Source organism: Gorilla gorilla, chromosome 7 (genome assembly GCF_029281585.2).
Source record: "Gorilla gorilla gorilla isolate KB3781 chromosome 7, NHGRI_mGorGor1-v2.1_pri, whole genome shotgun sequence".
NCBI lineage: Eukaryota > Metazoa > Chordata > Mammalia > Primates > Hominidae > Gorilla > Gorilla gorilla.
The window spans coordinates 108,087,968-108,113,858 of record NC_073231.2 but is presented as its reverse complement, the minus strand read 5'-3'; the positions used below and the strand labels follow the sequence as shown (position 1 = coordinate 108,113,858).

Genomic DNA, 25,891 nt, shown 5'->3' with positions numbered 1-25,891 from the left:
TAAGTGGTAGATCTAGTTTTCATATATAGATCCGATTTGGGAGCCTAAAATTATACTCTTCTGTTTGTCCACTGAAAAAGTAGTAAAACATTTAATGTTTTTTAGCAGGTTTAGAAGACATGTAGTTGAATAGAATATTTTTTATTATCTCAGTGATAAAAAGGAGAATGCAGTACTGAAAATATTAAAAATATATGAGACTTAAGTACCACCAGTATTATAAAGATTTCTTTAAAAGTTCTCTGAAGTTCCAAGGCAAGAAGTGAATTTATTTATTTATTTATTTAATTTTATTTTTTGAGACGGAGTCTCGCTCTGTCACCCAGGCTGGAGTGCAGTGGCACAATCTCGGCTCACTGCAACCTCTTCCTCCTGGGTTCAAGCGATTCTCCTGCCTCAGTCTCCCAAGTAGCTGGGATTACAAGTGCCCGCCACCACGCATGGGTAATTATTTTGTATTTTTAGTAGAGACAAGGTTTCACTTTGTTGGCCAGGCTGGTTTCCAAGTCCTGACCTCAAGTGATCCAGCCACTTCAGCCTCCCAGAGTGCTAGGATTACAGGCGTGAGCCACCGCGTTCAGGTCAAGAGGTGAATTTAAGGGGGGGTTGGGTAAAGCTGGTTGTGGTGGCTTATGCCTGTAATCCCAGCACTTTGGGAGGCTGAGGTGGGTGGATCACTTGAGGTCAGGAGTTCAAGACCATACTGGCCAACATAGCCAAACCCCATCTCTACTAAAATTACAAAAAATTAGCTGGACGTGGTGGCGGGCGCCTGTAATCCCAGCTACTCGGGAGGCTGAGGCAGGAGAATCACTTGAACCCAGGAGATGGAGGTTGCAGTGAGCCAAGACCACGCCACTACACTCCAGCCTGGGCAACACAGCAAGACTCCGTCTAAAAAAAAAAAAAAAGGTAGTTATCTGAGGTTGGTTTGGTAATGCATTGGAATTGGTGGTCAGCCAGGGCCATCAGACAAAAGGACCATTGAAGCTCCAGAAAGGGAAAAAAACTTGCATATGATTCCTGTATTACTAAGTTGAGGACAAAATCTAATTAGTTTTTTCCCTTCATTTGTAACTTTCAAATGTAAATATTCATAGGTTCTTCCAACAAAAATGTCTTATGCTGCCAATCTGAAAAATGTAATGAACATGCAAAACCGGCAAAAAAAAGAAGGGGAAGAACAGCCCGTGCTGCCAGAAGAAACTGAGAGTTCAAAACCAGGGCCATCTGCTCATGATCTTGCTGCACAATTAAAAAGTAGCTTACTAGCAGAAATAGGACTTACTGAAAGTGAAGGGCCACCTCTCACATCGTTCAGGTATTTGCTAAGGCCCTTTGTTTTTATTGTTCAGTACAGCATTAAAAAAATATATCCATGTCTAGTTACCATTTATAGACTTGCTATTAGCAGCTCAGCTAAGGGGAAACTGAATAACTAGAAAGAGTAGAACTTTCTAGATTTGTGATTCACACTTATCTGTGCTCCTTTTCCAAGTTTGTAATTCTCTTACAAGAGGTAGGTTCTTTGTTTATCTAATAAATATTAGTATATACTGTGGCTCAGTATGATTTGTTGACTCTGTTTTTTGGTTACATGGCATAATAATTTTTTTGCTTAGATTGGAGTTAAAAAGCTAGTTTGAAAATAAGATACACTGTATATATGTTGTCTAATAACAATGTAAGACAGGGGAGAATTGTGGACTTGAGTGGCCCAAGCTTCCTAGAAGCAATATGGATTGAATTGAGATGGTTAGAATGTGCAGAAACAGACTGGAGAGAATTAGAGGTAGGGAGGCCAGCTAAAAAGCTGTTTGTTATTACTAATAGTTTCAGTTAGTTGGGGGAAAGATGCTGAGGCAGAATGTTGGCTTTAGAAAGGACATCATGGAAAGGAAGAGAAACTTAAGATGGACTTGATCACTTTGAAGGAAAAGGAGGAAGAAAAATTAAAATCTGCTCTAAGTCATGGCATTAGGGAAAGAGATGTTACTACTGAAAAAAAATCAGGAGAACTGTCATTGTGGTGAAGAAGCCATATTAAGTTTTAACCATGCTGAGTTTGAATTGAGCATCATTGATGTGGACATATTTATTTAACAAATGGAGATTCTGGTTCATGGTGAAAGTTTGAACTAGAGGTGGATCTGGGAGTCACCTAAATGGAGATGGACATTGGACTTTAAGGAGAGGAGGTAGAATGAAAGACGAAGATAAGACATAGCCCAGGGATTTATCCGTATGTAGAATACAGAAGGAATAAGGGAGGAAAAATAATAAGTTCTGTCGGGAACAAGTAGCTATGGAAAAGTTCTCTGTTAGGACACAGTTTGAAGAAGTTAAGACCTCAGAATATTTTTTAAAAAAAGTAAGTTACTACCATTGAACAAAAACCAATCAGTCTTCGAAACTGGCTAAATTATTTCTCCCCCCCACCCCTTCCCTTAAACTTCTTACAGGCCACAGTGTAGCTTTATGGGAATGGTTATTTCTCATGATATGCTGCTAGGACGTTGGCGCCTTTCTTTAGAACTGTTCGGCAGGGTATTCATGGAAGATGTTGGAGCAGAACCTGGATCAGTATGTATTTTGTGCACTTTAAATTCCATTCTGCCTGATAAGCACGTATTTCAGGGAATAATCTGTCATGCATTTTTTTTTTAAGATCCTAACTGAATTGGGTGGTTTTGAGGTAAAAGAATCAAAATTCCGTAGAGAAATGGAAAAACTGAGAAACCAGCAGTCAAGAGATTTATCACTAGAGGTAAAGGTATTTCGATTTTCTTATACTATACCTGTAGTATGCTATTTATATAAATTTTAAAACATGCAAAATAACAATAGCTTTGCTTAGGGATATGTACTTATAATTAAAAATTTAAAGAAAATAAAAAGAAATGTTAACTACCAAATTTATTTTTTCTTTTGTGTGTGTGTGTGGGTGTGGGTGTGGTTTCTTTTTATTTTTTTCTTATTGTAACCACCAAATTTAGAATAGTAGTTTTCTCTGGCAGTTTGGTTCCCTAGCATCCTCTATGAATTTTTTTGTTTTAGTTTTTAAGTATCATTATGCATGCATTGATTTAAACGTTTTTTGATGTATTTAATTCCATTGAGATTATTATTCATATTGATGCCCAGATTGTGTCTTCTTTGGCTAATGGGAGTCTTGAGTCAGTTTTGATTCCTGAGTCCTTTTGACATGGCCCCAATAATTTTTGATAAACTTTCTTACTTTCTGGTATGTTTCATCTTGGGCATTTCCTGTCACAGACCTTAAATCAGCCATTTCTTAAAGTAGCTTTGATTCCTTTTAGTAGGAAATTGTGTTATGAGATTACAGTCTGTGCTGTAAGGTTGCATATTGCTACTGGGTTGATCATGGTTTCTAGGCCTTTTTAATTGATAACAGTTTGGCAGCGCATTTTTTTTTGTTCTTTTTAAAAAATCAAATAATGAATTAATATTGATACTCCCAATTCAAATTCAAGATTTGGGACCACAAGGTTGTTTTTGTTATGTTTGCTTCTTAGATTTCTTTTTTTTTTTTTGGAGACAGTCTTGCTTTGTCGCCCTGGCCAGAGCATAGTGGCATGATCTTGGCTCACTGCAACCTCCGCCTCCCAGGTTCAGGTGACTCTCCTGCTTCAGCCTCCCGAGTAGCTGGGATTACAGGTGTCTGCCACCATGCCTGGCTAATTTTTGTATTTTTAATAGAGACAAGGTTTCACCATGTTGGCCAGGCTGGTCTCAAACTCCTGACCTCAAGTAATCCACCTGCCTTGGCCTCCCAAAGTGCTGGGATTACAGGTGTGAGCCACCACACCTGGCCTTGCTTCTTAGATCTTAAGTCTTTATCTCCTTTCTTTCAAACTGAATAGCCAACTTCCCAACAACATTAATCAAATTATTCATTTGTTTTAATGCCACAACATACACAGTAGCAGTCTTAGAATTACATCACTGGAATCTGAGGTGGAAGGGTGGCTTGAGTCCAGGAATTCGAGGACAGCCTGGGCAACATAGTGTGAGAGACTCTGTCTCTTACAAAGAATTATAACATCAACACTACCACTAACAAAATGATTATTCAGAATAATTGAAGATTTATTTGCGGATGTTTGTCCTTAGGTCATATGCAGTTAGAGATACACAGTTAAATTAGGTTTGTTTTAAAGTCACTTGAAGTAATTCTTTGTAGGTTTTGCTACCAGCTCTATATAATTAGGGCCTTTTGTTTCATTTTGCTTTCAGATTTTAGGGATTCCTTTTTCCTCTTTTGGTTTTATTTTGTAATCAGTGTAAAATATCTACAGTGTGGCAGAGTGAACTCTACAAAAGAATGGATATAAGTCCATTCTTGTCTCTCTTACCATTTTTTCAAGTTTATTTCCTTCCCTCCCTTTTAAAACATATAAGCATATGTATGTATTAATTACATACCTCCTCCCACCTCCCCAAACATACTATACATTTTATTCCATCTTGCTTTTCTCACTTAATAGTATATCCCAGAGAAAATATGAGATGTTCTACCTTCCTTTTATAGCTGCTTAATGTACTGCACTTTAATGGTTGTTATCGCAGTTTTTGCAGCTAATCCCTTACAGACTAGGTATTTGGGCTTGTTTCCCGTCTTTTGCTATTACAGATAGTGTGATGAATGGCCTCGTGTTTTTTTTGCTAGTATGTCCCTGAGATAGATTCTTAGACATGGAATTGCTGGGTCAAAGAGCATGTGCTTATAATTTTGCTAGACATTGACAAATACTTCTGCATAGCAGTTGCATAATTTTGCATTTTCACCATCAATGTGAGAATGCCTGATTGCTCAGTCTCGCCAGCAGTTGTTAAATTTCTAGATTTTTGCTAATCTAATAGGTAAGAAATAGCACCTCAGTATAGTTTTAATTTGAATTTATCTTATTTTGAGCAAAGTTAAACATTATTTCATATATTTAGGATAGTTATATTTAACTCAGTTGATATGCCCATTTTTCTAAGTTGGCTTTCTCTCAGATTTCAGAGGCTTTTTATGTAGCTGTAGGTGATAGACACACTCATTAATTAATATGTATCTTTGTGACAAAAGGTGCAAACAATTTTTCCAGTTTGGTTAGTCCCCCTCCAGCCTCCCGCCCACTTAGCTTGTCATCAAGGAATCTGTTTTTTTTTCTAGTATTTTTTTTTTAACATCTCTGATCATTTGGTATTCTGGTGTATCCCAAAATTGAACAAGATTATTGTTTTCCAATAGACCTTTGAAAGAAAGTGTTAGAATTGAATTAAATTCTGTTGTCCTGATTTAATTTGCAAGACATTCTTGTATGCTTTAAAGTATTGTATTTTGTAATGGATAAGCTTCTGAGAACTCCAGTTACTTTGTAGTTTTTTAAACTCTCAAGGAAAGGCTAAAACTAGATTTTCAGATTGTACATAGAAAAATTCAAGCTACTTTCCAACATTGAATTTACTACTTTTTGACTTCTTGATGTGTTTTAATAGGTTGATCGGGATCGAGATCTTCTCATTCAGCAGACTATGAGGCAGCTTAACAATCACTTTGGTCGAAGATGTGCTACTACACCAATGGCTGTACACAGAGTAAAAGTCACATTTAAGGATGAGCCAGGAGAGGGCAGTGGTGTAGCACGAAGTTTTTATACAGCCATTGCACAAGCATTTTTGTCAAATGAAAAATTGCCAAATCTGGAGTGTATCCAAAATGCCAACAAAGGCACCCACACAAGTAAGTACTCTACAAATAACAAGCATCATAAAAATTCTTTCCTTGTTCCTCAAACCAACAGTGGTAATCATGGTTTATATATGTGTGAGTGCATAAATTTGCATTTTTACATACTTTTATTCTAGATTGATTTAATCTTGTTTAAACTATTCTAATGGACAACAATTTGCTATTCTACAGACACATTTATTTTGATAAATGTTTGTGATTGTACTAGTTTTTCATCTCAATTGTTACATGTTGTGGGTGGGTAAGAGGTTGTAAAATACATAGTGATATAAAAATTCGCCGATCAAATTGCAGCATTTCCTCCACTTCAATATTTAACCCACAGGGATATTTGAGAAGAAAATGCTATTCTAAGAGCAGTGCTGTTCACATTATGGTTTCCAAACTTGCTCCTGGTCCCCAGTGAGATAAGGACTTTGCAACCAAATGCAAATCCACTGTGTCACTAAGCTCACTGTTTAGCAAGACTTAAAAAAAAAAATCCTGGTGCAAGCTTATTACCTCACTGAGGATCAGCACTTTGGGGTTAGGACTCTTAGCTAAGTTTTAAGATTACAAGGATCAAATTTTAAAATTTGTGAAAATTACAAAAACCTTAGGAGATTCACATCAAGTAGGAGCAGAAGATTATCAGACTTGTAGGTGGATGGAGACTGACTGAGCTGTAGAAAGGATTGAGGGTGAAAAAATGGGTGAGAGTTCCTCAGCTTTTCATCAGTTACACCATTTCACTTTCTATAATGTTATAATGAAAAGAAATTAGGAGATGTGAATGAGGAAACTTGAGGAAACTGGGAAATCTTAACATTTCCAAACTATCTGTTTTGTACACTTATAGGAAACCATACTCTGGCTTGGGCTTAGGAATTTAAAAATAATAATAGGTAATATTCTGGTGGCCTTTAATGCTTTCATGCCAAAAACTAAGAACAGAGGATATTTAAATGAGTCTAGTCATGTAAGAAATTTCAGCATTATTTATAGTGACACTATCATAACCTTACTTGCTATATATTATTTCACAGCTTTGACATGACAAGGGAGAAAATTGATTAACAAATATTGAGTGAACATCTATTTCGTGCCAGGTATATTCTACACAATCACCTCCAACCCTGAAAACCCATAGGGAGAGAAAGGCATTAACAACACAGATGCTAGGGAAGGATAATCGTTAGCTGTCATGTTTTCTTAACATTTGTCTCATTTCTTTTCATTGACTTTGGAATTTAAGGTAGTTGAATTGGCATTCATCTAAATACAGTATATTTCTTATTTTCTTCTAGGTTTAATGCAGAGATTAAGGAACCGAGGAGAGAGAGACCGGGAAAGGGAGAGAGAAAGGGAAATGAGGAGGAGTAGTGGTTTGCGAGCAGGTTCTCGGAGGGACCGGGATAGGTAAATTTTGTATCTTTGATTCAATACCACCTTTTTGGATGAATTAGAGATAAGCCTGTAAATGAAAGAATCTTAATTATGGATTATTTTTTAGAAAAGTAAAGTTTTAATTTTGAACATATGTATAGTAACTAAGAATAGTCTGTTAATAAAATACAATAACTAAGAATAGTCTATTAACTAATAAAAAGTTCTGCTTTAAAAACCCAGAGGCGGTTGAAATTATATTCTTTTTATCTGACTCAAGTTCCTATTTGAATTTTTTTACCCATATCATTCTCTCCTAAGTTTATCTTAAAAAGTCTTCATTTTTCAGGCCACATGCGGTGGCTCACGCCTGTAATTCCAGCACTTTGGGAGGCCGAGGTGGGTGGATCATCTGAGGTCAGGAGTTCAAGACCAGCCTGACCAACATGGTGAAACCCTGTCTTTCCTAAAAACAAAAAATAGCCAGGTGTGGTGGTGCATGCCTGTAATCCCAGCTACTTGGGAGGCTGAGGCAGGAGAATCCTTTGAGCCTGGGAGGCAGAGGTTGCAGTGAGCCGAGATTATGCCATTGCATTGCATTCCAGCCTGGGAAACGAGCAAAATTCTGTCTGGCAAAAAAAAAAATTAATTTTGGCAGATTGTGCTATTTAGAATCTTTGAAGTTTTCTCTTGTTAAGATGGATTGCATTTTACTTTTGACTGAAATTTCCGGAACTGTGTGTGGACTCTTGATATCTGGTATGTTAAGGTCCTACTCCCTTACAATAAAAATTTTAAATTAAGTAACAAAATCTAGATAATCTTTATTTCCTAACCATCATCTGTTTTGGCACTCTACCACCTTGGTACCATAACTGAACAACCTATATGCTCTGGTTTTCTAACTTTTTTATTAGTTGTGCTAATATTTTTACTTGTTAGTCAAAGGAAATGAAGTCATAATAGTTTTCCTTCTCTTACAGAGACTTTAGAAGACAGCTTTCCATCGACACTAGGCCCTTTAGACCAGCCTCTGAAGGGAATCCTAGCGATGATCCTGAGCCTTTGCCAGCACATCGGCAGGCACTTGGAGAGAGGCTTTATCCTCGTGTACAAGCAATGCAACCAGTGTGTACTGTGTACTTAGTTACCTCTTAACTGGCTGTGTTATTTTTTTGCTTTTGAATTAAAGATGGTGTTAAAAAAAAATTGTCAGCTACTGGCAAAACCACATGATTGAGGACTCTTTTTAGCTCTGCAGTAAGAAGGAAGCTCAGGAGAGAATAAGGCAGTGTTTACTGAAGGGAAACTGTATAGCTTGAATTTATTTTTTCCTCCACCCACCTTATGTTGGGACACTGTCTCCATTCTACCTTCCTTGCATGCTAAAGAATTTGCTGTGCATTATATTTATTGTATCTTCATTTGAACAAATTATTACTACTTTTGGAGCAGACTTTATCTGTTAGCAAGCTGTAGTTGGAACACATTAATGCTGATTAGTATTGCAGGAAGAATTTTATTTTGAATGTTCTATCAAGAGTTTTTCTTTATATGATATGAAACACAAATTCGTTATGTTTTTTGTCTTTATGCATAACTGTATGTACACATTTTATAGTGAAAGAATAACAGAAAACTATTATTTCTTCCAGCAAGTCCTCAGCCTTAAACATAGGTATATTTTTCTCTACCCTACCCCCTTCTTTTTTTCTACCCTAAATAAAAGATATTTCTGGCTCTCTGATGAAGAAAAAAATATGGAAATTGAGTATATGTATGTTTAACTCAGAGATATAAAAAAACCTAAAAAGAAAACTTGTCATACAAATATTATAAGTAGCCTTAACAAGATGTGGTACTGCATGGACTGTTTATTCCCTGCCAAGTTTCTCTATAATTGATCTTCCAGTTTCATAAAAGACCTTACTGGTTCTGAAATTTTGTATTTGTTACCCAAGTTTCTTATTTTATTATTTTTTTAAATAAAAGATTGTAGATGTAATTAGACAAGAGGTTTTAGAGAGTAGTCAAGTAACATTTGTTCATCATTTACAGGCATTTGCAAGTAAAATCACTGGCATGTTGCTGGAATTATCCCCAGCTCAGCTGCTTCTCCTTCTAGCAAGTGAGGATTCTCTGAGAGCAAGAGTGGATGAGGCCATGGAACTCATTATTGCACATGGACGGTAATGTGTACAATTGGGAAGGCATTTCAGTTTAAACATCAGCTACTTATTTTCAGTATGTGGGTGCCATCATATCTTAAAATTTATGTCGTAAAGTATAAGACTTTAAATGCATTTTTATTTATTTTTTAAATGTATTTTTAAATGATAGCTTAAATTCCATGAATGAGACAGCTTAGTTTCTTCTCATGTATTAGAAAGGTAGGGTTTTAATAGTTACCAAGGTTATTTGGAAATTACTTGAAAGAAAGTACATCTCAAATTCACTTATCAGAATACCCTCCTGGCAAAGGCCATATTATACTGTGTTCTTGCCATAACCATGACATTTCTTTTAGGCTTCCTGATTTGTCTTAAAAATTCATGCAAGTTTTTGCTTTCTATTCTGTAAAGTATGAATTTAATATAAAATCTAAAAAATATCTAACAGATTACATATCCCTTTTTCCAAGGTGACAAGTAAAAGTGACTTAGGAAGATAAGGCCGGGTGCGGTGGCTCTCACCTGTAATCCCAGCACTTTGGGAGGCTGAGGCGGGCAGATAACCTGAGGTCAGGAGTTCAAGACCAGCCTGGCCAACATGGCAAAACCGTATCTCTACTTAAAAAAAAAGTTAAAAGTGGCTGGGCACGGTGGCTCATGCCTGTGATCCCAGCACTTTGGGAGGCCAAAGTGGGTGGATCACGAGGTCAGGAATTCGAGACCAACCTGACCAACATGATGAAACCCCGTCTCTACGAAAAATAGAAAAATTAGCCAGGCATGATGGTGGGCACCTGTAATCCTAGCTGCTCGGGAGGCTGAGGCAAGAGAATAGCTTGAACCCAGGAGGGTGGAGCTTGCAGTGAGCCAAGACCATGCCATTGCACTCCAGCCTGGGCGACAGAGCGAGACTCCATCTCAAAAAATAAATAAGTAAATAAATAAATAAGCTGGGTGTGGTGGTGAGCACCTGTAATCCCAGCTACTCGGGAGGCTGAGGCAGGGAGAATTGCTTAAACCCGGGAGACAGAGGTTGCAGTGAGCTGAGATTGTGCCACTGCACTCCAGCCTATGTGACAGAGCGAGCCTCTGTCTCAAAAAAAAGAAAAAAAAAAGAAAAAAAAAGGGAAGATAGGTCACATTTATGCTGTAGTTTCTATCCTGGGGCTAATCTGATACCCAGTTTGAAACTTTGAAGTGTTTATTATTTTAGATGAAAATTTGTATTTTTTTCTTCCTAATGAGTTAGGAATTTAGATTAGATACACTCCTAGAGATGTATAAGCTGGTAGGCTGGGCACTAGAGCTAAACAGCCACTTCTAGAGCCTTTTAATGGTCCAAGCCAAAGACTGTTGAGAGAACTGTATTTTCTTTGCTGATGCTCTTTTCTTCTCTGGATTTTATGTACTGTTCGTTTATTCCTCTGCCCTGTCTCTGGAGCTACAGCATACTGGTATAGCTTAGTCCATTATAGAAAAATCAAGAACAATGTACATTTTTGGTGAAAAGATTTTTGTGAGTATATGTTAAGAGTTGCGTATTTAGTCATGTTTTCTGTTGAATGCAACCAATATACAATATTGACAGCTTTCACCTGGCTTTCTGGAGTAAACAATGAATTTGTTGGTGTTCTAGAATCATTAAATTCGCTAGAGAATTTGCTAGTGAATTTGGATTGCTTTCTGAACATTTTTCTGTTCTTCTATAGTGCTCCCTCTGAGCATTGTAGAAGTGTTCCAGCACCCCTATGAAGACCACATTCATTTTGTCAGGGAGCCTTTAGTCCACTATCTTGAATCATACATGAAGGATCTAGTGATACACTTTTTTAAAGATTTGTATTACCAACTTCTCTGCTCATACTGCATTAGTACTAGCAGGTGCATTGGATATTTATTGACTCCAAAACTTGAATGTATTTTGTAAGTAAGTCCTTTTAAATTTAAATTATACGCTAAATTCTAGAAGTCTCCATTACCTGGAATGTGAAAGGCTTTTTGTTTTTAGGGAAAATGGAGCTGATAGTATCCTGGATCTTGGATTAGTAGACTCCTCAGAAAAGGTACAGGTAAGGAACATTTTATTCATGTGCTGATAATCACAGAATTTAAATTACAAGGAAATTTAAATAAAGGGGATGAAAGCAGGATTTCTGAAGAAACTGTCTTTATAAATAAAATGAATGTTTAGAGTAGAGAGACAGAAGCAAAGATAAATATATCGGTATTATGCATAGAATCAAATAATAAGCTTGGCTTAATTAGGGCTCAGTGTAATCCCACCCATTGGTTGGCATCCATTTGAGCACAGCTTGAATTAAGCTTTACTTTGAATAAGTAACAAATTGAAGAGCAGAGAGGGAAAGATGTATAGAATCCTAGGACTAATTCACCAGGTGCGGTGGCTAACGCCTGTAATCCCAGCCCTTTGGGAGGCCAAGGTGGGCGGATCACGAGATCAGGAGTTCTAGGACTCCTGGGACTCATTCTTCAAAGAAGTAGCTGGTGCCAACATTGCAAAAACAAGTGACATATCATGCTATAGCATAAGGGAGGCTTTTTAGTTGGCATTGAAACAATTGCACATAGAAGGTGAGACTTCCAATTTTGAACCTAAGTAGGTTGATTGCCTACTAAATTCATATTAATTTACTAAGACTCAGAGTTTTCACAACTAATTCACAGCGCCCAGGATACACTCTAAAATTACTCAGCCTACAAAGAACCAGGAAAAACTGGATCCACCTCTCTCAGGAAAAGAACCAATAGATGGCAACCACGAGATGACCCACTTGTTGGAATTATCAAAGACTATCCCATGTTCTGCAAGATAATGGTGAACACTGGTGAATGGAAAGATAGAGGTTCTCAGCAGACACACAGGAACTTCAAAAGAGAACAAAGGGAAATTTTTAGAATTAAAAGGGCAATATCTGAAAGAAAAAAATTCACAGGATGCGTCAATAGCTGAATGAAGGTGTTGGAGGAAAGTGTCAGTCAGCTTGAAGATAGACGGAAATTACCCTTTCTGAAGAACAGATAGAGAAAATATTTTAAAACAAAAGGACAGTTTCAGGGAGACCTGTGGGACAACTTCAAAAGATCTAACATATATGTCACTGAAATACTCAGGGGAAGAGAAGAAATTGTTATAGAAAAAATATTTGAAGAAATAAATCATGGCTGGGCACTTCCTAAATTTGGTAAAAGACATAGATTTCCAGATTCAAGAGTCAGTGAACTCAACAGAATAAACTGAAAGAAAACTATGTCCAGATACATTATAATCAAACTTCTATAAAATAAAGAAATGTTATTGAAAGCAGCCAAAGAATGGTTCTTTACCTATAGGGAAACAGTGATTTGAAAGAGTGGATTTCTCACTATAAAGTATGGAAGCCAAAAGTCAAGAAACTCATCAAAGTGATGACAGAATTCTGTATCCAGTGAAAAGAATTTTCAGGCAATAAAGTGAAAGAAGCTTACCCGAGTTTCATTAAATGACTTTATTTTAACAACAGAGACGTTAAAGACCTAATAGTACACAAGCTTTGTGTGTCACATTCTGAAAGGGCAAATTAAAAGTTCATTTACCTTTAATATTGTTATACACATATATTTAAATATTTATGTTGCTCTTCCTACCTGACTTCATTTGAATGATTTGAGAGAACCATTTCATATGTTTTGTTTTTTCAGTGAATCTTGGGGCTTACTCTCTGATATTCTCTGTTAGCAGGAAAACCGAAAGCGCCATGGCTCTAGTCGAAGTGTAGTAGATATGGATTTAGATGATACAGATGATGGTGATGACAATGCCCCTTTGTTTTACCAACCTGGGAAAAGAGGATTTTACACTCCAAGGCCTGGCAAGAACACAGAAGCAAGGTTGAATTGTTTCAGAAACATTGGCAGGTAAAAGAACTTTAATCTTGGGTTTGAATTTTTTAAAACATTTCAATTTATGAGATTTTCTAAAATATATTTGTTTAAAAATGTATGTAGGCTGGGTGCGGTGGCTCACACCTGTAATCTCAGCACTTTGGGAGACTGAACTGGGAGGATCACTTGAGCCCAGGAGTTGGAGACCTGCCTGGGCAACATGGCGAAACCCTGTCTTTACTAAAAATAAAAAAATATTAGCGGGCATGGTGCTGCATGCCTGTAGTCCCAGCTACTTGGGAGGCTGGGGTAGGAGGATGACCTGACTGTGGCACTGCACTTCAGCCTGGGTGACAGAGTGAGACCCTGTCTCAAAAACAAAACATTCTCAGGCTGGTGTTCCTGTTTTTTTTGTTTTGTTTTGTTTTTTGAAAAAGTGTATGTGCTGTACTTTATGCTGAATAGAAAGGAGGCTGTAGAGAATTTCTCAAAATATTAATATGTATTATGTGTGTGGGGGATATATGTATTCTAGAATTATTTAAATCTTATTTCTCTGTCTTTGTTTTTAGGATTCTTGGACTATGTCTGTTACAGAATGAACTATGTCCTATCACATTGAATAGACATGTAATTAAAGTATTGCTTGGTAGAAAAGTAAGTGATTTTGATTAACCTAATTGTATTCACAATTGCAAAAATTTTCTTTTATAAAATAATCAAACGCTAGCATACTGTTTATAACATTCATTTACTATTAAATTTTAAAGCATTACAGCCATTATAAATAACTTTAAAACATTTAATTATACAATTATGGTCAACAAAAATAAAATTAATAAATTAATGACAGAAAAAGACTATGGGGAGATGGCATAGCAGAGTAGATAACACAAGTGGGGCTGGGGGTCTGACAGACCTACGTCCTGTTGCAAACAAATATGCTGACATTTCTGCCATGTTTCCCCATTTATAAATTGGTAAGAAACACAACATCGTTAAGTACCTGGCAAATAGTAAGTGATCAGTAAATTGTATCCACTATTATTAGTTGTACCTGGTGTTAGAGAAGGTAGTGGTATTGAAAAGAGCCTTCCAGGCCAGGCACGGTGGCTTATGCCTGACACCTGTAATCCCAACACTTCGGGAGGCAAAGGCAGAAGCATCTCTTGATCCCAGGAGTTTGAGACCAGCCTGGACAACGTAAGAGACTCTGACTCTACCAAAAATTTAAAAAGTTAACTGCGTGTGGTGGCATGCACCTGTGGTCCCAGCTATACTTGGGAGACTGAGATAGGAGGATCTGCTTGAGCCCAGGAGTTTGAGGCTTCAGTGAGGCATGATTGCACCACTGCACTCCAGCCTGGGTGACAGAGCAAGACCCTATCTCAAAAAACAAAACCAAAAAAAAATAGAGCATTCTAACTTCAAAAATACATATAAGAGGTACATGGGGGTGGCCAAAGAATGTAAGAAGTACAACACAGCATGCTCAGTATTGATCTCTGGATGATGGAATTAGCTTATCTTTATGTGTTTTGATAGTTTGATAGCCTGCATCTCCCTTTATGATGGCAGGGGGAAAAGAAAAACCGTTTGCTTTAAAATTAATATACAGTGCTAATTATGCAGCTTTTGATTTAAAAGAAAACTACCCACGTTCCTAAAAATATTTTAGAGAAATTACTTGACACAAAATAAATGGAATAGACTAAGTGCCTTTTTTTTTCTTTTTTTTTTTTTTTTTGAGACAGTCTCACTCTGTCACCCAGGCTGGAGTGCAGTGGCACAATCTCGGCTTACCGCAACCTCCACCTCTCAGGTTTAAGTGATTCTCATGAGTTAGCCTCCCGAGTAGCTGGGATTGAGTAAGTTCTTATTGTCGTCAATAGGTTCTTGGAAACTGCAACTCTAATTGAAATGAAACCAGTTTTTTCTTATCAACATTATAATGAAATGATGTTATTTGAGAACCTGCTGTTTGTCATTTCAAAGTTACAGCTAAGAACCTATCAACGGCTTTAATTAATTAATTTTTTTTTTTTGAGATGGAGTCCCACTCCATTGCCCATGCTGGAATGCAGTGGTGTGATCTTGGCTCACTGTAAACCTCCATCTCCCAGGTTCAAGTGATTCTCCTGTGTCAGCCTCCCAAGTAGCTGGGACTGCAGGCGCATACAACCATGCCTGGCTAATTTTTGTATTTTTAGTAGAGATGGAGTTTCACCATATTGGCCAGGCTTTTCTCAAACTCCTGACCTCAAGTGATTCCCCCAGCTTGGCCTCCCAAAGTGCTGAGATTACAGGTGTGAGTCACCACATCCAGCCAATGGCTTTGAGGATTTATGTTATAGTTTTTTCCAGAGGTACATGTCACACATCTAATAAATAAGCATGTTAAAGCTGTAGCCTCCTAATAATTCTCTTTAATCAGACCTACTGATGAATAATTTTCTATTAGTACAAGAATATCATATTATGATTTTTTCTTTTTAACTCTGACCCTATTAAATTCTTAAAGTGTTCCAGCTAAAATGTTCTTATTTAAAGAATTAGACTCAAAGCTTGGCAACATAAAATTGTTGATATATTGAGTCTTCAGCAGAGTTTAGGAAACAGCTAATTAAATAGACCCAAGTTTAACCCAATAAAGTGACCTTGGGGCAAGTTACTAAATTTCCTTGAGTGTCAGATTTATCATCTGGATTTAATAATCTATATTTTATGTTACTATCAAGAATAAATAAGATGTATATTAAGTTCAGAGCCAGCTGCTCCCCATAATTGGTGTTTAATAAGTAGTGCAAAGTTTTGCAGTTTTGGAACTTTAAAACTATTATGCTTTTGGCTTTATATTTTTTCAAAATATAACCCTTCTTATACTTTGAAAAGCAAATATTGTCAGAGCCAAAGATTTATTAAACTTATCTCTTTAAACAGTTATATACCCAGTGGGAAATTATTCTATATCAGTGTATCTTCAAATTAGATAAAATTCTTTATCAGATTTTAATTTACTAATTAATTGAATGAAGATGCTGTTTCTTTCATAACTGAGTTTCATATGATTACTTTTTTAGGTCAATTGGCATGATTTTGCTTTTTTTGATCCTGTAATGTATGAGAGTTTGCGGCAACTAATCCTCGCGTCTCAGAGTTCAGATGCTGATGCTGTTTTCTCAGCAATGGATTTGGCATTTGCAATTGACCTATGTAAAGAAGAAGGTGGAGGACAGGTAAAGCAAATATACACTTTTCTGATTCTGGCAAGAGAATTTGGTTAAACTGCTGTGCTTGTCTTATGTATAGACCGTTTAGTTAGGGAATGAAAGAGATGAACATGTGTGTACACATAGGAGAGATGGATACTGTAGGTGTTAAAGATGGATCAAGAGTTAGTGAGACAGACTGAGGTAGAAGGGCTTGTACTTTGTGTGTGTGTGTGTGTGTGTGTGTGTGTGAGATGGAGTCTTGCTCTGTCGCCAGGCTGGAGTGTAGTGGCACAATCTCAGCTCACTGCAACCTCTTGACTCCCTGGTTCAAGCGATTCTCCTGCCTCAGCCTCCCCAGTAGCTGGGATTACAGGTACGCGCCACCACGCCCACCTAATTTTTGTATTTTTGGTAGAGATGGGGTTTCACCATGTTGGCCAGGATGGTCTCGATCTCCTGACCTCGTGATCCACCCACCTTGGCCTCCCAAAGTGTTGGGATTGCAGGCGTGAGCCACTGCGCCTGGCGGCTTGTCCTTTTTTTGGCCTAAAATGTTTCCATTCTCTTAGATTCTGGTCAAATAAATAATTGTGTTTATATTTAAAAATTTTAGGAACTAGTTTTATAAACAGTAATGTTTTACTGCTTTGACAAAATTGCCTTTAAATAGCACTGGTAAATTTTTCACAGGTCGAACTCATTCCTAATGGTGTAAATATACCAGTCACTCCACAGAATGTATATGAGTATGTGCGGAAATACGCAGAACACAGAATGTTGGTAGTTGCAGAACAGCCCTTACATGTAAGTGTTTCTAGAAAGTGTTGCGTGATCCAATGAGGTTATTTGTGTCTTAATGTGTGGTAAACTAGCTAAGTATATTAGCTTGTTTATAAAAGGACAAATTTTTTAAACCAAAAGGAATTTATTTACAATGTAAATTACACCTAAATTTAAGAATCCAGACCAAGTACTCATTTTCTTTTTGATAAAACTACTTGGAAAAACCACGTCATTGTGAGAAAGTAGCTTTGGCAAACAAAAGTGTGGAAAGGGTGCTTATGGTACCAAAATGACTGTTTTAGGGTCCTACTGTTTAGCGGTAGAGTTATTGAGACAGACTGAGAGGTACAAAGGCTTTTTATACCAAAATGTTTCCATCGCTTAGCTTCTGGTCAGATAAAGAATTGTCTTTATATTTTAAAATGTATGCATAAAATAATATATCTTAGTCCTTTGTCCTACTGTATTAGCGGTAGGACCCTAAAACAATCATTTTGGTACTGCAAACAGCTTTAGTTTTATTTACCAAAGCTACTTTGGGTAACCTGCTAAAAGAACTCAGCAGGACTCAGAAGCAGTTGTACTTAATAGTTATTGTTTATTGTAGCAAAAGGACCCACAGCAAGATCAGCAGGGGAAAAAACAAACATTAGGCGGAGTCTTGAGGAATCCAGGTGCGGGCTTTCAAAGTTGTGTCTCAAGCAGGGGGATGAGTTATTGCAAAGAACACACTTCTTCCACTAGTGAAATGTATCAACATGTATACATTATTTGTGCTTAGGGAAGCCCACTTTAGAGTCAGAGCTCAGTGTTTTTATCGGAAGCTAGTTCCATGGGCATTTTCTATCTGCACAACCAGCCATGATTACTGAAATTCCAGAATCCCTGAAGAAAGCACATGTTCATCTTGAACTGCATTGTTTGCACAAATAGTCCAGGCAGTCTGATACAGCATGGTTCATTGCTCCAGACATTCAAAACAGCCTTACCAGTTAGTAATGTTGGAATATTGCAAAAACCAAGTTCTCAGACACCAGCCAATGCCAGCCCTACTAGTCAGGCCCTTGTGAAGAGTAACATCAATCCTACTATGTTAATGTCTTCCCCATCCAGGGTAAAAAAAAATAATTTTTTTTTTTTTTTTTTTTTTTTAAAGACAGTGTCTTGCTCTGTCACCAGGCTGGAGTGCAGTGGCACAACCTTGGCTCAGTGCAACCTCTGCCTCCTGGGTTCAAGTGATTCTCCTGTCTCAGCCTCCTGAGTAGCTGGGACTATAGGTGCACGCCAGCATGCCCAGCTAATTTTTGTATTTTTGGTAGAGACGGGGTCTTGATCTCGTGATCTGCCCACCTCGGCCTCCCAAAGTGCTGGGATTACAGGCGTGAGCCACCACACCCAGCCTGTAAAATGTTTATATAGCTTTATGACTGATGGTGTTGAGTGTTTCTGATCCCTGTGCTACAATAATTGTGCAGGCTTTGGAGTCATACTGTTAGAGTTGAAATCATGGCTCTACCACCCTCTAGCTGTATGATGTTACCAAGTTAAGTTTTTTGTGCCTTGGTTCCCTCCTCTGCAAAATGAGGATAAGATTAAATTGAATTAGGTAAGGTACTAAGACAATTCCTGGCACATCGTAATTTCTCAGTAAGCATCTAGCTTTTGAGTTTGTGTCTGGGAGGTTTGTTGTTGTCAATGTATCTTTCCTGAGATACTGACAGGATAGCACTTTTTAAAGATTGAAGCTATTCTTAATGACTAGCCTGTTTGTTATTAACAAAACTTTTAAAATTGTTAAACCACTGGGATATACTACTACTTCACTATTGAACCCATAGCTTATTCACTATGCCTTCCCTCCCCACTTCCTGCCTTTCTCTCTTTTGAATCTTAAGAAATAAAAAATACAGGACTGAATTTTTTTTGCTATCTGGCGTAAAATGGGAACTAGCATTGTTAGAGAAGGCTGCTAAAATTATGTCTTGTGCTTTAATAATATAAATAAATGTTACATGGAAAATGTAGTATTATTGTTTCTGAAATTCTCTAGGCAATGAGGAAAGGTCTACTAGATGTGCTTCCAAAAAATTCATTAGAAGATTTAACGGCGGAAGATTTTAGGCTTTTGGTAAATGGCTGCGGTGAAGTCAATGTGCAAATGCTGATCAGTTTTACCTCTTTCAATGATGAATCAGGTAGGACATTTTAAAAAAATGTTTAAAGAATGAACTATATAGATAGGTCAGTCAGCATTTTCTGCGTTTCTAGTTCTTAAGGCCTGTTTATAGGGTTTGGGAAATTGCTGTATTACTCAAGCATTAAAACAATTTTTTACATTGTTTTTAAAGGTATGTTTGAAGTAAACAGTATTTTGATGGCTTAGCATTAGGCTACTGTTAACTCTTTTACTGCTTAATTTTTCTAGGTTTCAAAAAATATGAATACAAACAAAAATTTTTCATGGTGAGCAACTGTGTAAAAAAGGATTTGTATATGTGGTTAAGAAAAAGTAATCCATGTGACAACTCTCTGGGCTTTTCTGATTCATGTTGCTTAAACTCCCTAATGAAAGAATTTGTATGATGATTGCTCTATAGAGCTGGACCCAAATCACACTTCTAAAAACACAGTAGCACACAAACACTTCCTAGATTCCTAGAATCTAGGAAGAATAAGGAGTGGTAGTGAAAGTCCTCTTGAAAGAAAAACTTTTATCCCCAGTGTTTGATTTGCTGCAATTCTTTCTTTTGAAAGTCCTATGGTCTAGGAATAGGCTTTTTAGCTGTGACTGTACATTAGAAGCTCCAAGAAGTTCTCTGTGAAAGGATTATACCTATATTCCAAGATTATTATGTACACAAAGGTACTGATTTTTTTCCCCTTTATTTTTCCTATTTTGCAAGCAGCTTCAGCCAAATTATATATTGTAATAGTTTTTGTGCTACCTTGTAATACAGTTTTTAATACTAATAAGAATTTGTCTCATTTACAAACCAAAAACTTAGGAAGGAAAACAGTATCCAAAGAAACTGCCTAAGATCTTGCCACTCCAAGTATGATCCTCAGATCAGTAGCATTGGCATCATCTGAAAGCATTTTAGACAGGCAGAATCTCTGGTCTCCCCTCTCTGCATTCCCCACCCAGTGAATGAATGAGAATCTGCATTTCTTGAGATCATAAGAATAATGACATACAGATGAGATTAAACTCATGTGAATATCAGTTTTAAGGCTGGTGGTTCATTTGTTTTGGTCATATTGAGTCAGGATTGACTAATGAACTGTAGAGGTTTTGCATTACGCAAATGCTCTTAATTTCTTGTATTAGGAATTAGACGCTCCCCCCCAAGTCTTAAATAATGTTTTAATCTGTATCCTTTTATTATAAGAAGATTAGTAATATTCTACAGATAATAACAACAACTGGTATAGTATATTTTATTTACATTCTTCATTCTTAGGGGAAAATGCTGAGAAGCTTCTGCAGTTCAAGCGTTGGTTCTGGTCAATAGTAGAGAAGATGAGCATGACAGAACGACAAGATCTTGTAAGTTAAAAATTTCACAAGATTTGTAGAAGGAAATACAAAATTTAAAAATACCATGTATGATGGCCTTTTAAGTTTGTAATGGTTGGTCATTTTGGGTAGGGCAATCATAGAAGGTCACAAATAAGGCAGTTTTTGTTTTTCTGCTCTATAACAATATCTGAAGTATTACTAAAGCTCTAAGCAGAGTGAAGTACATTTAGCTGTTAATATGCTGTCCTTAGTCCCAGAAGATACCAGTTTACTGTTGCAACATGGCTTTTTATCTTTCTTTATCGTACTGCCTACATATGCTTCTTTCTCCCTGTATACATCCTTAATCCTTTTGACTAGTGCCAAGCCTTGACAGAATTTCTGAGTATTATCTTGATTGTTATCTGCATACTAGGAAGAGAGTAGCTTAATTGTGATATGTGGGTACTAAATCTTTCAAAATCTTATTAGTACAGAGCCCCAGCTAACTTAGAATTATAAATTGGATAACAGAAGCTTTGATCTTAGTGGAAAGTCTACCTCTTAGTGGAACTTATGTCCACCCATCAAGTAAAACCATAACCAAATCATCCTGTCCATTAATCTTGAAAGGCAGTATGCTGCAGACTTTCTTGTAGAAATTTGAAGGACATTCCTTATCTAGAAGACCCTGGAAGATCCTTTCTGTACTCCTGGAACATTGCCCCTGTCTAACCAGCCTTAGTTCTAAACTAGACCACTTCTGGAAATATTTAAAAATGATCAGATTTCTAGATATATCCTTTATTTTATTTGAATAAGGGGAAGTGGTTATTTGTGCAGTAAAGAAAAAAATTGCAGATTCCCAGTTACCTTCATTCAGGCAGAAGCTTATTTTGGGGGTGGTGGAGGGAAGGAGGGGAATTCATGCTTTTAGCACTCCTGAATCTTTACATGGCTCTAAGTGTATTCTAATATTTCTCTGCTATGGTGAGATAGGTTTGTTCAGCAGTCCTAACTGCCACCTAGTTCATTTCTCAGCTTTTAGCCACCCTAGTAATTTTGACTTAGTTTGTTCCCCAGGTGGGTTTGATATAATTGGTCAGCATTTGACTTCTCCAGTCTTGTGGCTCTTAAAAGTTCCCACTAGTGCCAATACCATAACTGTCCCTGTTGGTTTCAGGATCACCTAAATAGCTTAAGTTCTACCACCTTTAGTCAGTCTTTAGATTCAGGGCACCTTGTTTCCTTAAGACAAGCCCCATCTCAAGTCTGTAAGAACCACCAAAAACAGAAATAGAAATGATTGGCTATCTGGTATAAGTTCTAAGTCATCTATTTTAATATATTCCCTAATTTTAATTTCTGCCGGTTTTTTTTTTTTTTTTTTTTTTTTTTGAGATGGAGTCTCACTCTGTTGCCCAGGCTGGAGTGCAGTGGCACAATCTCGGCTCACTGCAAGCTCCACCTCCCGGGTTCACGCCATTCTCCTGCCTCAGCCTCCCGAGTGGCTGGGACTACAGGTGCCTGCCACCACGCCTGGCTAATTTTTTGTATTTTTAGTAGAGACAGGGTTTCACCATGTTAGCCTGGATGATCTCGATTTCCTGACCTCATGATCCGCCCGTCTTGGCCTCCCAATTCTGCCGTTTTTAAACCAGTATTTCCTCAGTCCAGTCAGCCAACTTAAATCTCATGAGTTTCTGCCTTCTACTGAAAGAAAAATTTGCTAGTGACTCAATCTTAGAAAAAAGAAAATCTCCTTCTATAAAGACCTCAGAATTTCCTGTCAACAGCTTTAATTTGTGAACCTTAAACTCTTATTGAAAATCTATGTTTAGGGTGTAAGCAGTTTATCATGGTATCTTCCTCCCCCTTACCCTTCTCCTCTTTTTGGGAAGTCATCCTTCACATATTGTTTGGTTTCATCCTGATGCATCTAGAGGACATAAGAATGGGGTTTCTGAAACAGTTCTCCCATGAATTAATTAGTCCTGCAAATTATAGGGTTTCCAGAGTTATTGGGTAAACTACAGTTTATTTCCCTCTTGGAGTGTTATAATTCACTAGTAAAAGTATTTCTCTTCCAACTTCTTAGAGATCCAGCAGTGAGGTCATCTACCCTGGTTAACCACATTCATCCTTGGAGAAACACTTTATATTAAGCTTGTTTCTTATCTATGAAATGAGTGGTTTGGATCAACTTCATCTCTAGAGTACATGTTTTCTATTTCTTTTCAGATTTTATAGATCCTGATACTTAACGTTTTTTTTTTCTTTCTTTTTCTGTCCCTTTATATAGAATTCTAGATGAGCTTTCCCATACAACTGTGCTTCAGGAAATCTTAAGTTTGTTTAGGTTTCCTAGTCATTCTAGGAAATTGGATATACTTCATTGCATTATAAAATGATTAGATTAAAAAAAGCTTTTCCTTAAGAGAGACAGACACTGAAGAATGATGTGTATGTATGTATGTATGAAGGGATGGATTGATGAGGAATGTTACATGTTCAGCAAACTATTTCAGGGAGGCATATCCTTGGTTAAGTTAAAAAGTGTAAGTTAACATTTACTGAGCATCATTTACACTGTGTTGCACAAAGTTTTATTATAGAGGTATGATAAAACTTTGTGTTAATATGGCTTATTGCATGAATTTTGATGCATAGATAGATGTTCCCCAATAATTACTATTATAAAATGATTCTGTATCACAATGTAGCAGTAAATACTTTTTTGCTTTATTATTTTATTATTTGCATTATTTTGCTCCTTAATGCAAAATAACTTTTTAAGATAACCTGTGTGAGTTCTGAACCTAAGACCGTATCTTTTGTTTGGCAGCCTTTTTTCCACTAATAGACACTTTATGGAATTTAGCTGCAGGAAGGGCTTTTAGAAACCATTTAGTCCAACAGCCTCATGTTACAGATGAAAATACTGAGGCTCTGTGACAGAAAGTCACCCTTTTTTCCTCTACTAACTCTAGACTTACTCCTTTGGGGAAAAAAAACAAAAAGAAAAACCTGTCTTGAGGTATGAATGATCCCTTTCCTTTTTAGTACAAGAAAATATATTTAAAATCCAGTTCAAAATAATATCTCCTTTTAGGTTATTAACATAACAATAGGGCTTTGTGTATATATTGCCAGAGTTAAGAGTTAAATATTAACCTGTTAAATTCCTGTTTAGGTTTACTTTTGGACATCAAGCCCATCACTGCCAGCCAGTGAAGAAGGATTCCAGCCTATGCCCTCAATCACAATAAGACCACCAGATGACCAACATCTTCCTACTGCAAATACTTGCATTTCTCGACTTTACGTCCCACTCTATTCCTCTAAACAGATTCTCAAACAGAAATTGTTACTCGCCATTAAGACCAAGAATTTTGGTTTTGTGTAGAGTATAAAAAGTGTGTATTGCTGTGTAATATTACTAGCAAATTTTGTAGATTTTTTTCCATTTGTCTATAAAAGTTTATGGAAGTTAATGCTGTCATACCCCCCTGGTGGTATCTTAAAGAGATAAAATGCAGACATTCCTTGCTGAGTTTATAGCTTAAAGGCCTAAGGAGCACTAGCAACATTTGGCTATATTGGTTTGCTAGTCACCAACTTCTGGGTCTAACCCCAGCCAAAGATGACAGCAGAACAACATAATTTACACTGTGATTTATCTTTTTGCTGAGGGGGAAAAAATGTAAATGTTCTGAAAATTCACTGCTGCCTTTGTGGAAACTGTTTCAGCAAAGGTTCTTGTATAGAGGGAGTAGGGAATTTCAAAATAAAAAATTAAGTATGTTCTGTGTTTTCATTTTAACTTTTTTTATGGTGTTTAATTTGTGGTTGGCTGCAACTGTGTATCATGTATATGGAACTTGTAAAAAAGTTCTTGACATTCAGATCTTAAGAGATGAAATCACTTTTACCTATAAAAACCACTTTTATTGCGGTTTGACTGCATTGAGCTCTAGGATATTAAATGATATCACTAATATTTTGCATGTAATTTGCTCATTTGAGTGAGGGCACTTTTTTTGTACATATGATGGGGCCAATGCACAATACTTTTATCACAATCAACTTTTTCTTTGTATCCCTATTTCAATGAGCAGTCAGTCTCAAGAGGTTACTGCACTTCAGTTCTAACTAGACATTTGTACTAAGGTATTTCAGTTATGTAAACTCAGCCTGGGCACTTTCTGATAACTGTAAAATGTTTTATAAGATCATGATTATTGAAGATACATTTTGGAAAATTTTAAATGTTCGTGAGCAGCTTAACTACTTTTGTATCTAGCCTTTTTTAAGTATCTTGTTACATTTACTTTTTTAAATAAATTACAGAAGAAATGTCAAGTAATATTGAAGAAACAATAGTTTTTATTTATGTAGTTGTACATTTTTAAACTAAGGGCAATACACTGACATGGTTATGTGCATAAAAATTTTGACTTGAACTGGAAGAAGTTTATATACACCTGGACTATAAGAAACAGAAGAAAATCAGTCCACATTTTACAGTTAGCAGAGAATCCTAAATGGCACTGGCCTGGCCACCTTTTCATTTTACAAATGGGGGAAGTGAAGTGTGACCCCTTACTTGGCATAGGAAGTTAACGTACACCTAATAACACAGGTTTTTTTTTTGATGACCTATTAATTATGTAGCCTAGGATTAATATCCCCAAATTACTCTGGTTTAAGTAGCTTTATTCAGTGGCATAATAACACTGTTTTCTTCACTAAGTCTTCAATGAAGTGACTTAAAGCAGTCACTTTACATATTAAAAATGAGGAGAGCGATTCTCTGGAATCTCTCCTTTCAGTTCCTTTGTAGGACTTCTGGCCTTGAGGATAGTCTTCATGTTCAAAGGCACTATGCTTTTATTATATAACTTCCTTCAGAAGACTGAACCACATGATATTCTCAGCCCTGTTAACACTAAAAATATTTAAAACTGAATGATAGTAGTGACTCATTGTATTACTTAAAACTTATATAACACGCTGTATTAGATGTGTGTAAATTAGCCAAAGGTTATTTTACAAAGTGAGACATTGGTTTTTATGTCTAAATGCTATTTCTGAATAAATGAAATAGTAATTAGATCAAGAGCTGATTAGCATCAATGTGTTTGAAAGATATAAAATTTATACATCACCTTAACCTCTGTATGCACATGATGCGATTGATAAAATATTAAAGAACAAA

General features: G+C 36.7%; 1 protein-coding gene across 4 annotated transcripts in view; it reads left to right on the top strand.

The window, feature by feature from the left end:
- UBR5 (ubiquitin protein ligase E3 component n-recognin 5) overlaps nt 1–25,039 on the top strand; it is a 159,240-nt gene extending 134,201 nt beyond the window's left edge. For 2 of the 4 annotated variants that reach the window (XM_055348784.2, XM_031013591.3), the window contains exons 45-59: nt 1,101–1,321; nt 2,463–2,583; nt 2,669–2,767; nt 5,509–5,752; nt 7,048–7,159; nt 8,110–8,254; nt 9,185–9,315; nt 11,306–11,366; nt 13,037–13,212; nt 13,752–13,836; nt 16,260–16,415; nt 17,082–17,195; nt 19,225–19,369; nt 20,636–20,721; nt 23,867–25,039. In XM_055348784.2, coding sequence (XP_055204759.1) covers nt 1,101–1,321; nt 2,463–2,583; nt 2,669–2,767; nt 5,509–5,752; nt 7,048–7,159; nt 8,110–8,254; nt 9,185–9,315; nt 11,306–11,366; nt 13,037–13,212; nt 13,752–13,836; nt 16,260–16,415; nt 17,082–17,195; nt 19,225–19,369; nt 20,636–20,721; nt 23,867–24,079 — 2,109 coding nt within the window. In that variant the 3' untranslated portion in view covers nt 24,080–25,039. Of the gene's footprint in view, nt 1–1,100; nt 1,322–2,462; nt 2,584–2,668; nt 2,768–5,508; nt 5,753–7,047; nt 7,160–8,109; nt 8,255–9,184; nt 9,316–11,305; nt 11,367–13,033; nt 13,213–13,751; nt 13,837–16,259; nt 16,416–17,081; nt 17,196–19,224; nt 19,370–20,635; nt 20,722–23,866 lie in introns of all 4 variants that reach the window. The other 2 variants (XM_019032423.4, XM_031013590.3) reach the window with 1 other exon arrangement.
- Nucleotides 25,040–25,891: the final 852 nt, after the last annotated feature.